General features: G+C 46.4%; 1 protein-coding gene across 2 annotated transcripts in view; it reads right to left on the reverse strand.

Annotated features, from left to right (window-relative positions):
* The window catches only part of ST3GAL1 (ST3 beta-galactoside alpha-2,3-sialyltransferase 1), a 38,590-nt gene extending 23,273 nt beyond the window's left edge, over positions 1–15,317 (reverse strand). For both annotated transcript variants that reach the window (XM_019553046.1, XM_019553037.1), the window contains exons 1-3: positions 14,999–15,317; positions 4,513–4,709; positions 1,054–1,233 (exon numbers count right to left, since the gene is read on the reverse strand). In XM_019553046.1, coding sequence (XP_019408591.1) covers positions 1,054–1,233; positions 4,513–4,709; positions 14,999–15,301 — 680 coding nt within the window. In that variant the 5' untranslated portion in view covers positions 15,302–15,317. The remainder of the gene's footprint in view (positions 1–1,053; positions 1,234–4,512; positions 4,710–14,998) is intronic.
* Positions 15,318–17,224: the final 1,907 nt, after the last annotated feature.

A 17,224-nucleotide genomic window follows, 5' to 3' on the forward strand; every position in this document is an offset into this window, starting at 1 on the left:
GTTTAAGAGGAGGTTAGATGAACACCTTGCTGGGGTCGTTTGACCCTGTACTCTTTCCTGCCATGGCAGGGCGTCGGACTTGATCTGCTCAGGTCCCTTTGACCCTAGAAACTATGAAACTACAATATGGCATCTCTCCAGGCCCTGAGAAGCTCATGGAAGCCAGCAGCTTCTCCCTCTTTTTGAACTCGATTACAAGTGTCAAACTCATTTGGTAGCCTTGGGGCAGGATCCAGACTGTGAGGCTCCTCGCAGGCCAGATCTACATCCAGCTCCAGAGGCAGGGTGAGCTGGAAGGTGTCTCAGAGAGCCACAGGCCTTAATGCTGCTGTCACTTGCCCTCCCCTTGTATCCCTGTCCCCCTAAGTACCTCACGGGCCAGATGACAGCTCCATCTGAAGACCAGATGGTTGATACCCCTGGACTGGACCGCTGCTATGGACTTGAAACCACTCCGGGGCCAAGGGGGAAGTGGTGGGGTGGAGGCAGGTTAGGAGGTGGCAAGCAATGTCACTGGTGGAATTAGACACTAGAAGTCTCCGCTTCACCCATCGAGGCGGAGGATGCGTTACTGGTGGACTCCAGGAGTAGACTTCTAGGGTTTGAAGGAGAAAACACAGTTCCCGCCTACTTCAGTCCTAAATGCTACCTGACAGGAAAGAGGTGTGGAGCAGCCACTGTGAGTCACTCTGCCCAAAACAGCTCAGAAAGCCAGCAATTAAAGCAGGAACAGACAAGGACTGGTTATTTATAGTGGCAGCAAACACCCTCTTCCATTTCTCCGCTTCTGCTGACCCGGGGACAAAAGTGGGACTTGTTCTGAACTCCCATGCCAGCCTCCCCCCACCCCCCAAAGTCAGGCTGTTATAAGAAAACAAGTCTGCAGCCAAACTTGAGGTCTGCAAAACTCCTGTTAGCTTTGCTGGGATCCACAGAGGCATACACAGAGGGAATTTATCTCCGAGCAGCCTGGTCTGGTGCTATCACACGAGATGGTAGGGGGGCTCTCCCCGCTTTTTCAGTCTGAGTACCGCTGGCCTCACATTTACTCACTGGTTGATGGTGCCTGTGGTGAGAGCGCTGACAATCCAGCGCAGGTCCAGGGTCTTGAAGGGGATGACAATCATGCTGACATTTTCAGGCAGCTCTTTGAAGCTCTCGGGGTAAATGAAGTGATGGGTCGTTTTGCTCCCGACGTCCAATTCAAACCCAACTGTGGGGGCACGGTTCATCCTGCCACCCAAAAAGAAGACGAGAGGGGAAAAACATCAGGAGGAAAATTGCTTCCATTGTTTCCCCGGGTGCTTGCTGGGGAGGAGGGGGAGAAAAAGAGTCTCTGGGCTCAAGTCTCATTTATGTGACACACAGAATAAAGGGGATTTAAAGTAGGCTTAATTAGCTGGGGGGGCGTAATAAAGAGGCCATCATGTAAGCTGGAATTAGGCACTCGGTTTTTTTCTAATACACTGAAGAATGTGACTGTATATAAGGGGCTGTAATCTGAAGGCAATATGTGCTCCACTTTCACAAAGTCACATGCAGCATTTGTGTGAAACGGTAAATCTTCCTATCTGCTGAGCCCAAGCCATGCCAGAGTAACAAGCGCTGGGCATTTCTGCTGTTCCTATTTGCACTAGTGAGTGCCTTATTCTGCAAGCAGTTCCAGTGGTTTCAATAGCGTGACTCACAAAGTAAGCGGCTGCTCTGTGGGAGGCAAAATTGTGTCCGTTGCTAACTAAGGTGAAAGGTCTGCCATTGCTACACACCTTGGCCAACAGTCACCAATGCACTAAGATCAAATACAGACTAACTAGATATCACCATGCTTTCACGGAGATAAGCAGCACTACCATTTTACTGCTGAGAGAAAGGAGACCCAAAGCAACCGAGGGACTTGCCTGGATCCACACAGTGGCTTGGCACCAGATCCCAGACTAAAGCCCAGGTTTCTTGGCTCTCAGTCACGTGCCCTAATCACTAAACAATGACATTAATCCATGAGCATTAGCAAAGTAAACCTCACGCAATGTAAAACTCAGCTGGATTCAGAGTGTGACGAACTGGAGCGGTCAATCTGGATTCAGTGAAGGGGTGGTGTGAACTTTGAGTGAACCTAGCTCCTTTACAACGGGGGCTCCGAATTTGGGGCTTTCTTTTCAAACACAGCCGGGCTCCCAAAACATCCCCAGGCTACGCTTCTTATCTCAGGGTGGTTAACGTGTCTGGGCCACTGGCACATGTTAGTTTTGGCATGTTCACCTCCTGCTGAGTGGTACCACTGAAGGGCTGGGTCTTCACTGTGGCTGCCTATACATGCATTTTAATTAGAGCAGTTCCCAGAGAGCTGCTCTAATTAAAACAGCTCACCATCACGTGTATTAAACCCCGCGTGTTTCCAAGTGGCCATGGGATGCTTTATCTGAAGCTCATTTGACAAGGGCTTAATATAAGTGATGGCGGGGCATGGAGGCGATGCTGGAACAATCCTAATCAGAACGGGAAGTAGACTCGATTAATCTTGAATGATTATTATAACACGGACAAGCATGTCTATGGGCAGCCTGCCTGTGTTTTTACCTCTGGACTGCTGACGTGCTCTAGTCATCTAAAAACACAGCTTACAGAGCATCGAAGACAGGCGTGCCAGCTGCCACTGCTGAATTGAGCGTGGCTCTACATCTTAAAGCTGTACTCAGCGCTCTTTGGTTTGTGCATGGCCCCTACTGTGTTCAGTAGGTGCTTGTGTCCCCAAGGGTGAGCACACAAATGCAGCCACTCAATCCAGAGAGGTGGAAGGGTGCTCTTGAGCTGCTCTGGTCTCCACTTGTGCGTGCGTGTTTGTGTCCGGGGGTGGGGAGGGATCTTGCAAATTGCTTTCTACAAGCTCTGATGCTTGAGTCCACGACACACAAATAATTAAAGGAAAGCACACATTCTCACAAGCCCATTTACACGCCTGCAAATCTAGATCCAAATTCTGCTAGGCTTTCACTCGCATATGGCTCTCTTGAGGTTACGGGTGTGTAAGAAGAGCTGCAGTCAATCAGTTAATGGAAGATTTAGTTTGGGTGTGACTGAAACTATTCCAGCTCAGTGAGCTGGGGCCTTTATGGTGGAACATTTCTGTCAGTGTAAGAAGATGCCAGTGGATAAAAGAAAGGGTGGGCTGTTCCTTATGCACTGGCATCATGGCAGGCTTCAAAGGTCACTGTCTCCTTTTTTTGACCCTATATAGGCAAAGTTCCAGGTTCGGTGGAAAGCCCCATTTCATCTCAAAGGTTCTTCCTCCTGGGGGACTGCTAGTCTCTACTGCACCTGAAACAAGGGGCACAGCGATTACAGATAAAAGGATCCAGTTCAAAATCACACAACAATCTCCTCCCTCCCAGTGATGAAGGGTTATTATAAAGGGTTTTCTCTCAAAGCAAAAGTTAGGGTATGCTGCTTCCTCATTACCACCATCAAGACAATTCCCTGGGCCTAAAAAGGGCCTGCAGTTATGTCTGATTGTACTGATTCAAACATATCCCAGACGTGACACAGCACTGGATGGAGCATGGGAGGGGTCCAGATATGTCTGGAATGAAATTCAAGTCAATCTTTCCTCTGAGTCAGTAGTGAATCAAGAGCATCGCCAGGAGTTACCATACTGCTCCTGAGACACGAGCAGATCTTCTGACTGCTGTATTCAATAAAGTTCCCCTGGCCGCTTTGCAGAAGCAAGGTTATTAAGCTGGATATTGTGGGTACACACCATTTTGAGTAGCTTGGTTCTGACTACCTAAATTTCCCTGCCCTTCCAGTTCGATGTGTTCTTACCATGCCTGGCGATGCCGTCCATTACAAAACAGCTGCAACTGCCCGGTTGCTTCCTGCCCTGCTTTGTGTTTTGCTGTCCACAGAGGAACTGCTTCTGTTCCACCCCAGAAGTGAATGAACTCTGGGGAGAGGTTACGCTAGAGTGAGGGCAGGATCTGATCCGGGGTATTAGAGTTTGTAAAAATTGCCTACCAAATGCAAATCTTGTATTTATTTAAAACCATCATATCTGAATGGAGAAGTAGGTGCCCAGCATCAGTTACAGAGGTTGCCTCTGTTCCCAGCAGACCGAGGCTGGTGTTTGTACAGTTAACATGTGGGGCCACATTCAACCCTCGTGAAACTAGTGCAACCAGGAGTCACACTAGCTCCCAGTAGCTATACAGGGAACTGAGAGAGCCCAGTGCCATACAGGATCTGACCCATGTGTGGTTCAAAGAGCAACACAGATTCCCAGGTCTGTGCTCAGGGAGGCAGTGATGTGTGTATTGGTAACTCTGTTCTCATGCAAGCCAACTTCTAATTACTTCTCTGGGAGTATGATCAGAACCCAAGCCCAAAACTGCACTCTGCCATGCATCCTTCTGCATCCCAGTTGCCACACAGGATGCAAATCAGGGCTCAGTTGGGCCCTAAAAACACTGGCAGGCCTGAAATGATGGAGCCAGGTCCTTCCACCTCCCAAGGACTCACCTGAGCACAAAGTCATGGCTGTCTATGTCTTGGCCATAATGAGATTGCCGGAGGTTCCCGGAGTTCCCCACAACGGCGCACCTTCTGCACATGGAAGAGCTTCTCTCCTGCAGCTGATTGCCATCGCCCGAAATGGTCTCAAACAGCTCCTTGATGGTTTCATTAATATTCTTAGGATTTTTCTCTCCTTGCAGTTTCTGTTGGGAAGAACAGGAGTGTTCTGGGTTATTGATGCTGGGAGCTTCTGGCAGAGGAAGATGCTGCTGACTGCTCCTTAGCAACTCTTCCTGGACTGAGGAGGACAGGATGGGAGTTCCTGTTCCCCAAGAGTTTTTAATCTTATTCCCCCCCGACTCCCTTCCATATCCTCGCTCTTCACCTGGTGACTGTGGGACACGTGGTGGGACACTCATCTGTGCAGCACAGTGCCTTCGGCTCAAGCACCCAGCACTGAATTTAGTTGGGCACATACCTCCGCTCCCCAGAAGCTTTGTCTGGTCCCTGAATCAGACTTCCTCCACCGTGACAGCTTGTTCACACCCCTCTGGTGTGAACGAACAGAATGAGCGTGGCAGAATGAGCGGAGAGCGCAAATCCAGGAGGAAGGAGTGGCCAGGATGGGTGGGGAAGAGGGCAGAGCACATGCTGCTCTGGCTCTTCTGGACTGCGGAGGAGGCGATCTGTAGCCGAGTGGAGAGCCACTCTAAGTAGGCCTGCTAGGTCTTTGCTGCGCATCCTGCCTCTAGAAAGCGCCCACTGTTTCTGCAAGGAGATTCCCTGGTAGGGAGGCAGCGTGCTACTGCAGGCAGGAGTCGAGGGCTGCAAACCATATGCCCCTCCCTAGGGAAGTTGTGCTTCTTTTATTTGGGGACCTGCTCTGGCCGAGCTGTGAGTTCAGTAGTGCCTTCATGGAAGGGTACCGTTGAACCCATGAAAAGTGCTGCTGTGTGGGTCTTCCTGTGCCTTTCCTCTTTGCAAGGCAGGACGGGGGCTGCTGCATGACCCCCCTCTCATCGGCTACATGGAACTTGTGCTCCAAGCAAGCCCCGGGTGTGCTCCAAGCAAGGATCAGGGAAGGGGGACAAGGGCCCCTCCTTCTGTTTATGTGCCCAGCGCACAGGGCTTCCCTTACAAAAGGGGTACTAAACCCTCAGCCCACAGGCCAGATCCAGCACCCTGCGCTGTGTTATCTGGCACTCAAAGATCCCCATGGATTGACTGGGGGGGGGGGGGCTGCTACCAACGTGGCCCTGAATGCTAGACTGAGTGTATGCGTCGGCATGGGCCCCCGTCCTGGCATGTGAGGTCAGACGCAGGCAGTGTGGGCCCCCAGGTGCATCACACACTCGGATGCACCTTCGCTGCTTTAATTTGGGAGGCACGCTTCTAAGCCCCGAGGCCAGGAGTTTACCAAGAGGAGATTACATTTGTATAGGGAGAACAAGCATATGCCTAATCACAGCAGAGATCTACGAAGCCACGTAACCTTCAAGTTCAGGTCATAAAGATGCTTCTGATTAAAAGGGTCAGAAAGGACCTCTCCCTGGGGGCAGTTTATTTCCTACCTGGTTTCTTATGCTTTCCTCTCCAGCCAGGTGCACTGCACACTACTGGAGGCCAGATTAGTTGGACCACAGGTGAGCCATTATGAGCCATTATGATAGTGCCTTTGCTCCAACACAAGCAGATCCCTTCTCTGACCACCTTCAATATTCCCTGCGGTATTTCAGTGCAGGAAAGGAGATGGCATGAGCGATTTCTGTACTTTCCCCCATCTTTGTTTAGGCGGCCATTCTCAGGAGTGGCACTGTGCAGAAGCCAGTTCCACCACGGGGGGGTAAGTGGTGAGACTCATCCAAATCCCAGGAGAAGGCAAGATGCAGAGTAAAGCCAGAGTAGTCGACATTAGCACTGTGCCTGCCCAGCTCGTTCTGCCAGGTGGGTGTGCGGGCACGTGCCGAGAGCACAGGCTCAGTGATGTGTTTATAAATCCAACCCCAAATGCATTTTCAAAGCAAATTTCTTCATACGGATCAAAGGGATTTAAGGACTGATCCTTCAACCCGAACCCACAGAAATGAATGGGGGTCTTTTAATTGATGTTGCTGTACTTGGCGGGAGGTGCTATGTCTACAATGAATACGACCGTCTCTGAAGGAGCTTGTTCTGGGTTATCTGAACACGCACAGACATTTCTCTCCTTCTCATTCTGCAAACTTGAATTTGTCCTTTGGTTCCTCAGATAATGCCATCTTTTCTTTTTGTCATCCAAATCTTTCTCCAGAAAGGCACCCTTGAGCTGATCATATACCTGAGAGAATTTAGACCACTGGGTAATTTTTTCAGAACATCCTAAGCACCTGAAAGTAGAGAGACTGAACGGCATTGTCTTCCCGAGCAGAACCGAAGCATGGCTAGAGGGATGCGATGGGTGCAATGATCTTTTTATGTCTTTGAAGGGTTAAAGGCTGCCTGGAGAATAGAAGGGGACAGGGCCCTTTATATACAAACTCTCCTTTCTGTTCTGCTGGCATGAATCTGGAGTGATTTCATTGAAACAAATTTGATTAAACACAGCTACAGAAGCCAGGAGGAAACGGGAGAGTATTTCACAAGAACCACGGCTACAATGGACGGCATTACACAACAGACACATCCAGTGCCCCTTAGCCAGCTGCTGGGGCTAGATAAACCTAAAATAGAGGTGTTCCTGTTCCTGACCCTGCAAACATTGCAAACGCTCTGTTTCCATATCCTTATCGCTCGCTGCAATTTGTGTGGTTTTTCTGGACTGAATTTTCCACGCTCAATCTCAGCACAAACCTGATTCTCTCTGGAAAGTCCTCGCAACCGAGTTAGAACAGCAAGGCACGCAGTCAGCTCAGAACCTGCTGACTCTGAAAACTTTCAACGTTACGTGTGGGAAATGGTTACTGAAGACTGCTTGCTGGCTTGGCTTGACAATCTATTTCAACGTAGCTAAATCACAGGCATTTCAAAAGTCAGGTTCTCGTGGATGAAATGTGTCTGACAGTCCCGGGGTCCCTGAGTCAACGCTCCACCACGCTCCACGGAGGCGCCTCCCCAGCACTATAAATGCCGCGTTGACCAACATGTCCGGAGAAAGGGGGAATCAAATAGTGCTGCTTTCTACACCAGGCTGAGCCTCTGTGATTATAGGCAAGCTGTGTGCAGGAACAGCAAACCTGAAACCTACTCAAGTTTTCAGAAGATAACTGACTTACAAATAGTCTCAGATATGCATCTCCTACATCTGAAATACCCTCTCTATCTGTGGTTTTACAATCACATCCTCCTAGAGTCATTTGCGTATGTTTTCCATCTCCTTGATTGCTCTGCGAGGCATGCAAGCAAAAAGGCCAGCTGAAGCAAAAATGCTCTCAATCAAAGGAAACAGGGGAAACACCCCTTTCCATGTGTTGTTCCTTTTCAGGCCGGTGGCTGGCCAATGCCTTTGGCAAGCGTGCCAGGTTAAGTCCAGTGTATGAAACAATGCCACCCACCCTCACAATTGGCCATTTCTGCTGCCCGGTGTCGCTGAATCGCTTTGCTACACGAGCTGAGTTCAGCAGCATGTACCCCTGTAGGACCCGACCTGGCGCCAGCAGTGACCCCCCAACACCTACTCCAGGACTGGTGTTTCTATCTCTCCCCTTCCCCAAGTGCCACTCCAATTCCCATCCCCGCCGCAAGTGCCACAATACTTCTTGTTGCCAGCACGCCCTTTAACTTGGTGCTTGAGACTCACGTACTGAACGCACTTGCCTCCCGTGCCACTTGCTGCCACGTCTGCACCATCTGCATGCCATGCCTGGGCTGACCGTGGAGAAACAAGCCACTTGTCCCTCGTCTGGGCAACGCGGCAAAGTAGAAGTCAAAAGCTGTCCAAGCTGTCTGCTCTTGCCTCCTGGCTGGGCTTGTGGTGGGAGTGGGAATGAGTGGGTAGTGCTTGTTTCTGAGCCCAGGAAAGAAGCAGAGCGGACAACTTGGAAGGGTCCTGACTTCTACTCCTGCCCCTGCCAGTACTGGTCAGGCTTTGATCTCCCCCATGTGAAGTGGTCTGAGGTGCTGCACGGCACAATGGCGATTTCACACTTCCAGCCCAGAGCATCTTCATTAAACACTCACACTCTCCCTTCAGCTTCTCTCTCGATTTCTCCGTCTATACACTGTGGATGATCTTGAATATGCCTCACAAAGCTGCTGTCAGGACGGATGTTTGCACTGTGCTCTGTGCTGGAAAAGTGCTCGGTAAGTCTTTCTGTTAATTCTGTAGATTAACACAGTGATGTAATTAGCAGCTGTACCAAACACTTCTCGCTGAGTTTTACTGCTGCAGCTACATTTGCAAATTTGCTTTGCTTCCTGTGTGTTTTTAAAAAAAAATCCAATCATTTTAGAATGATTTAGTAAATTAATTTCTAAATCATTTTACAATGATTTTGAGATTAATGCTGGGACTTGAACGTAGGTTACCATCAGACAGCAAATTACAAATCTAATCCAGGAACGTGCTGGCTAATGATCTCCTCCCTTGTTTGATTTGTTAAGTATTAACAGTAAATCTAATCCAGAACCCACTGAATTCAATGGGAAGCAGCAAACTGTAATGCTGGACTGCCAGTCAGGAGTGTGGGGTCTGTTCCTGGCTATGGCCTGGATGTGCTGTTTGATATGGGGCATGGTGTTTTACCTGTCTAATTCTCTGCTTCCCCTTCCTCCTCTTGTCTGCTTTAGACTGTACAGCAGGGGTGGGCAAAATGTGGCCCGCGGGCCAAATGCGGCCCACCAGGCCATTCTAGCCAGCCTGCAGGGCCCCTAAAATATTTGGAAATGTTATATTTATCTGCCCCCAGCTGCCCATCATGCGGCTTTCAACGGCTTGCCAAAACTCAGTAAGCGGCCCTCTGCCCGAAATAATTGCCCTCCTTTGCTATACAGGCAGTCCTCAACTTACAATGTTTCGAGTTACAATGCTTTGCACTTACAGCACTTATAAATTGATACCCTGCTTCAACTTCCGATATCACTTTCGACTTTAGAACATTTGACCCAATGCCACATCACGCCATACCAGCGAACAAGTTCGCTGCGTCGCCCATCTCCCCGGAGAACATCTGTCCAAACTTCCTTGGACACTTTCTTTAAGAAAGCAGATGGGACTCCAGAAAAACCTGCAGCCAAAACTCCTGAGAAGACTCCAGCCAAGAACCCTTCAAAACGTCCAGCCGAGAACCCTTCAAGAAGTCCAGCAAAGTCACCTCAAAGAAGTCCTTCCAAATCAATGAGATTGCTATTTACAATATAAATACATCCATGTAGCTATATTACTCATCTATAATTGATCGAGTACAAAATTCTGGGGTATTTTTAGTGAAAATAAGGTATCCTGCCTTGGTTCAGGAGCTATAATAATCCCCTATATTATAATCCCCTATTTATAACATTGTTTCCTATGGGAAAATTGGTTCCGAGTTACAACGTTTCAATTCAAGACCCGGTTTTCAGGAACCAGTCATGTTTAGTCTGAGGACTGCTTGCAAACATTTTAGGGCCAGATTGTCTCCTATGATGTATGAACATGGATCTAGTAAAACAATGCACTTTCTTAAGCTAAATCTGTGTGGCAAAGGCAGTGTGTGTGTGTGGAGGGGGGCATTTGATGCACTTTTGATGAGTCGTTTGGTTTTCAACCCTTTAAAAGATCATATTTTCAAGTTTTTTCTCAACGACCACAAGAAGTAGTAACTGATTTTTTGTTTTAGATGAGTGGCAAAACCCAACCAAATGTCACAAAACAAACGATAAAGTCTTGGTCACGCAGTAGTTTACGGGCTACGTGTTGCAGTTAAGATCGCCAGGGGAACTTTGAAGTTGATCTGAAGAATTGCAGCTTTAATACACTGATTTCAATGGAGTCCCTCTGCGTTTACAACAGGGTAAGTGAAAGCAGAGTCTGAGCTCTTAATTTTTTATGTTTCCTAACCTGCAAGAGCAAAACAAAACTAGTCCCCAAAACACTTTAAAGAAAAGCTTACTTTGATGTTGGTTCCCTATGGGCTTTAGACAGACAATGGTGGCTTTTCCCACTGATTTTAGTTCTATGTTATTATGCTTCAGGCTAAAAATATGCACCCGGTTGTTACTGCTGCATTATCTTTAGGCTAACTCAAACAGTGGAAGCATACCTAGCATTTCTGTAACAGAGAAAATACCATTACAAGTAAGTCAGCCAAAGAAGGGGGCTGGGAGGCAGATATAAGCAGAAAAACATTGCATCACACAACAGGACCTGCCAACTTTCAAACACAAAGGCTCTTGCATGCTTTTTAAATCTTATAAACCTATTTAATTAAGATTAAACCTTGTGACGTGTATACAGGTGCCCTTTGGGGATAACACGAGAAAAGATTCACAGCACAGGAAGCCCCAAAATATCTTTTTGAGAAATAAAGTTGAATTTTTAATCTGAGTTACAGCAAGTGCTCTGCATTTTCTGTAGACCGTAGAGCTGAGTGTGGAATATGACTGCATGTTTTTTAGTATGGAGGATTGCCTTGTCAGCTTGCTTAGACGAAAGCAATGTAAAGAAGATAACGGCATTCAAAAATGCTGAACTGCTTTAAACAAAGACACAACAGATTAAATTGTCATGTTTCACATGCCTGGGAACGGGTGAAGAAAGCCTATCTCCTGCTGTAGACCATTAGAATACGTTTGACTAAGTTATCCATAGTATAGTGTTTTAGTAGGCCTTAGGAGGCTAACTGTTACATTAGCATAAGTTAATTTAACAAAAAGCAGTGTGAGAAAAATGGAACTAGGTTTCTCGGTGTGAAATACTTCTCGGAAAACTAGCTAATCTCAGAACATCTAATCTTGATAAAGGGATTTTGGTTGGTTTATACCATCTTTATTAATAGGATGACATAATGATCTTTTTATTACCATATTTGTCCAGGTTTCTACGCTCATTTTGTAAGGCTTTCCTATGAAGAAGGATAAAAAGAGGGCCGGTGATCCAAAATGTGTTCCTTTTGCATTCTGTGCTGAAGTTCCCATCTGCAGATGTTCAGAGGATCCTGTGCCCCTTAGAACTTAGTCTCTGTTTTGGGTAAGATCCTCTTGACAGGTTGGCCACCTATCTGGACTCTCAGGATTTGGGGGTTTAGATTATATTAAATTGTAAGTCTGTTTAGCTCATAATTTATAACGGCTTCTAGTTTTATAATTGATTATAAATACATCTAGGTATATCTGTATTATGCATTATCTGTATTGCATTCTCATTTATTTGTTAGCCATCTTCATGTTTGCAGCAGTTTAATAAAGTTTGCTGTGTCATCACTTCATAGAACTACTTCTTTGCTGGGTAAAAAAGGGCTGGTTTAACATTGTTCCTCGGTCCTTTCACTTCAGATGTTTGTCAATGTTTTCATAAAACAGTCATGTTTAAGCCAATTGGCAGGTCTCATGATGCAGTGCTTATTTATACAAACTACCCTTCCTTCCTAATAAAACATTACACATTAGAGCAATGGCAGAAGCATTGGGCCTTCTGGCTGCAGGTTCCTTGGGTTGATGGCTATTTTTGCATCTAGCACAGTGCCATTTGTGTTGACCGGCAATAAGTTATAGTTTCACAGACAGATAATATCTCCACTGCAGTCACAATGGCATCTAAATTACAGTACCAATAAGACAGGGACCCAGCCCAACTTGCTACTTTGCGTCTCTGTTCTCCAAAAAAACCAACTTTAAATAGCTCCCATCAAAGCACCAGCACTTCAGTAGCCATTTTTTTCTAGCACTATTATGGTCAAAAAGTCAGAAATAAGTAAGTTGGTACAAGTGCCAATTAAATCCGGCCATTACCTTAAGTTGTAATGCTCCCTTTAGGGCTGGCAAGAAATGTTACAATCACTTTTAAGATCAGCACAGATTTAAGAGGCTATCGAAAAATCCATTAACATAAGAACAAAATTCTGTCCTCAGTTAAACAGAACTGTGTTTCAGACAAGACATAGAAATGGAGACCTGGATATTTCTGGTTATTTAAAATTAGATGTAGGCCAAATATTTTTGTCTGACAGTACATTAGCCAAAAAAAGAAGAAGCATTGGGATGACCAAAATTTTCCCCAAATGTAAGTTGCATTTGGCTTTAAAAAATTGGGGAGAAAATTGGAAAAGTAAAAATGCCTAAGGGTTGACATTTTCAAACAAGATCCTTTGACTTTTCATGTTGAAGTGCTGTATACATCTTGAAATTCACCTAGATCTTTAAAATACAAAATAAAACAAAAACAGTATGGAACATTTTGAAGGGGCTCAATTATTTGAAAATTAAATGAAAATTTTCATTTTTGGCTTTTTTGGCTGGCTTTTTTGGCTGGATCAAAATGATTACTGTTATCAGTTTCATTTCATGACCCTCCTCTCTACTCAGCGTTGGTGAGACCCCAGCTGGAGTACTGTGTCCAGTTCCGAGCACCACACTTCAAAAAAGATGTGGAGGATCTTGAAAGGGTCCAGAGAAGGACCACAGAAATGACGAAGGGCCTGGAGGACAAACCTTATGAGGAAAGACCAAGGAACCTGGGACTCTTCAGCCTGGGGAAGAGAAGACTAGGGGGGACTTGGTGGCTGTAGATAAGTATGTCAGGGGTGAATATCAGGATCTGAAAAAAAACCCTGTTCACTAGGGCACCCCACAGGAGGACAAAAAGCCATGGCCATGAAGTGTTAGAGGACGGTTTCAGGTTGGATGTAAGGAAGAACTTCTTTATGGTAAGGGTGACCACCATCTGGACTAGACTTCCCAAGGAGGCCGTGCCATCTCCAACCTTGGAAGTCTTCAAGAGGAGACTGGATGGACACCTTGCTGGGATTATTTGATCACAGCAGTGTTCCTGCCCAGAGCAGGGGGTTGGACTTGATGGTCTTTCGAGGCCCCTTCCAGCCCTTTATTTCTATGATTTCCTCTTTCTGCTACCCATCCCTCTCCAAAGTTTCTGTTTCAGGTTGACCTGAACTAATCTCCCCACTCCCAGTCTGACCATGACATAGAAAAACCGTTGTTGACATGGCTCTGTTAAAGATCCCAGGACATTTTTTTTATAAAAGTATGGGCGTTCACAATGACAATAGGAGCCAGGTTCCAGGATGACTACTAAATTCTGCTTGCTTGGACTCCCCTGGCAAGTACAGCAAGACAAATCCAGTGTTATTACCATCCTACATATGGGGGGGGGGGTCCCTCTAACTAAGAAACTTCTCCTACCAGGTCACAGCTTAAAAAGCTCTTTTTTCAGGGTGGATGTTACATGGAGAGTTACATAAAGGACATCCTCCACTGAGACATAAGGGTTTAGCTCTGAAAACAGTACGCCACCATAGGAGGATTCTGGCAGCTGCTGAGCACCTCCTGACAGCAAGTATCCACCTTAGTGCAGAGACCAGTAGGAGCTGGAGGTGCTCATCATCTCACAGGATTGAACCTGTAATCAGTAGGGCTGTGTGAAATTTCACCGAGCGTTTCGAAGCTGTTTTGATGCGTTTTGAGCTCGACACAGCAAAATAGAAACGAAACAAAAAGCTTCGAGACAGCTTCGAAATGAAATGAGGGCGCTTGAAATGTTTCAAAAGTCCCTGCTCATGCAATGTTTATACCTCAACTGCCTGATCTGCTGCTCTGCTTTTTGTCTTATCCCGTGCTCCCTACCCCATCTGCTGCTCTGCTTCCTGCCTGACCTGCCACTGTGCTGCTTGTCCCCCCCTTATTTGCTATGTGTCACGCACACGGAGGCCGCCTGTGCCATTAGTGACATGCATGCCTCTGGCTGGCCACCCCTGGATTATATTAGCCAATAAAACACTGCTTATTCTTATCCATATGGGATTTTTAATATATTTAACCCTGTTAAGTTCTGAAGCCCTGTAGTACCTTATGGCAGGGAGTTCCACAAGTCATTCTGCAACTTTTGTTTTCTTTTTATTTCGTCCCCACCTTAAAACTATGCAAGGAGAACATTAATACTCTCAGGATGCCTTGGCTGCTTTTAAATATTGTAGGTAAGATAAGCATTATTACAAATATAAGCTATACAAAAGGAACAGGCACAAAAAATGTTCAAGATTTTAAGAAGAAGAATTTTGTAGTTATGGGATTGTATTAAGATCTGAGAGATTCATGTTCAATTCTCAGCTCTGCCACACACCTTTGCATCTTTGGGCAAATCAGCGTGTGCATATCAGGGAGACAGGAGCAATAATACCGACTTTTTCTACTCTTTGATCATCTTGCCTATTTAGACTGCAAGCTCTTTCAGTGGGAACTCTCTCTCACTACTGGATGGTGCCTTGGCCCTGTTATGAGACACAGGCCTCGAATTATTACTGCAATACAAACAAATAACGATTACGGTACAATAAAAACACTGGCACTTGCCCAGCTCCCCACTTACCAGCCACCACCTGTAGCTGTCTTGAGAAATCAAGGCGTTTTGGGTGGTCAAGAGAGGTTGCATAGTTTGATTAAACCTCTCATCAAACCACAAGGAAAGTCCCAGCTCAGACACGCACGCCTTGCAGCTGCAGGGTCTCCTGGAGTGTTTCATCAGTTTTCTGAACTGCTCCGAAAACTGCATAACAATCTGCTGGGGGGCCCAGCTGACCATGGCCTCGTAGTGATTGTAGTTCAGGAAGAATGACATCGCCGCTATGAACACAAAGAGGAACGAGAACATTTTCAGATGCCGCCTCCTCATGGTGATGGTTTTCCCTGGGGGGGTCCTCAGGTCTAGCTGGCAAGGTGTGACACAGTAACCCAGGTTAAGGCAAAGAGGGGACGCTGCAGGATTTCTAGTATTAGAAGGTGTTCAGGCCCAGCACTGCAATTCAGTTCTCTCTCTTGTGAAGGGACAAGTCTTAATTTTGCCCACAAGCATCAAAAAAGAAGAAAAAAAAGTTTTTTTTAAAACCGGTTTAAAATTGTCCCAAATCTCTCTTCCACGTTCCTCACACCGTTACAGTTTCTCCCATGGAGGGTTTAATCAAAACTGATAACCGCAGTTTCCTCTTCCCATTCCAGCAGCTTGAGAGGTAATTAATAGCAGTATCAGAGCCTGAGTTTACTGAGGCAAGCGAAAGGGCTAGACAAAACGTCTTTTTCCTGAAAATGGTTTCATTTGTGTGTGGTTGCTTAGATCATCTCATGGCCCGTGTCCCAAGTGATAGAGATGCCTTCATATTCCTTTAAGCCACAGAGAGTTGTCTGCCACCTGCACAAAATCACAAAAAGAAAACACATGAATTTTTGTGGTTTGCTTTTCCCGCCCAACAGCTTCAGACAATCTCAAGAGCCCTGGAAATAAAAGCAGATACAGCTTCCAGGCCTTTGCACAGTGAGAAATTTCATGGTGGCCTTTCCAAAGGGAGGAAATGTCAGCCTATAAAAGCTGAATCTCTGCCCGTTGATTTAATGGTATATAGCTAAGGCATCTTGGCCCTTTTTGATCACAGTGTGCAGACACCGTGCTAAATCAGCTCAACACCTTCAACTGACCTTGACGGCCACTAGCTTCACTGAGTATTTATAACTAGTAGCGGAGGGAAGCAGAGGGCAAAGGGGCTGGGGGAAAGAGAGTCAGACAGACAGACATGCACCCACTCCTCTGGATGACATGTTCTCGGGTGATGGCCAGCCTTACGATTAACAGAGCAGGATCAAGGCTGTCAGAACAGGGAAGGGGAACGTCAAGCAAGAAGTTGCCGCGTTCTGCATATGCTGATGCACGGGGTAAGGAGCCCGGGAAGAGCGCTCCTTCTACCACCACCGCCCCTGGCCTCGGGAGTTTAACAGGGCAAAGCCCCCAGTTGATGCCTAATTTGTTTTCTGCCCTGGAGACTGAGAGAGACCCGTAGCTTTTTTCTACTTCCCTACTGACTGAATGCTCGACATGTCCTCTGTGTTTGTAAGAAGCCAGCACAGCACTGATAATTTTTCAAACGTTTTTACTGAAAAAAGCAGACAATTCTGGGGTGATAAATACAGCTTGCATTATTGGAATGTGAATGTGTGTGTGAAAGCGCCACTTTAAAATAACATTTTCTATAAAAATGGAACAAATAATGAATTATTTAATACGCTGAACAATTTAAAATAAAATGGGGGAAGTTTTTTTTTTTTTTTTTTTTAAATTAAAAAACGAAAAGTGAGTTCCTTCTAAATCCTTTTATGTTACATTGGCATTTTAATTTTAAACTACCTCTGTACATGTCTAACAGGCCCATGGCTATGGGAAGCCATTGTATTTCACAACATAAGGCCACGAGACGAGCGGAGTCAAGTGTAAACCCAGGTCTGGGAGTCAGGGCTCCCAAGTCCGTCTCCTGGCTCCTTGTGACCATGGGCAAATAGCTGAGGCCAAAATGCTTTTAAAAGCGATGGCCAAACTGGGAGAGTCAGGATGGGACAATACAGGGCCTGGTTTTCAGGTGTGCTGAGTAACTTCCAGTGAAGTTGAGAGAACTCAGCACCTTTGTAGAAAAGGCCCCTGAAATCAGGGCTGGCTTTGGAAAATGTTGCCCTCCGCCTCTCTAGAGCCTCTGTGCTTGCATCTGTCCGATGGGGGAGGACGATACCTAGAGGCCTCCAAGGTGGGTTGCGCATTCAATTAATTCCTGTTCGT

Source organism: Crocodylus porosus, unplaced genomic scaffold (assembly GCF_001723895.1).
Source record: "Crocodylus porosus isolate Cpor-Errol unplaced genomic scaffold, CroPor_comp1, whole genome shotgun sequence".
NCBI lineage: Eukaryota > Metazoa > Chordata > Crocodylia > Crocodylidae > Crocodylus > Crocodylus porosus.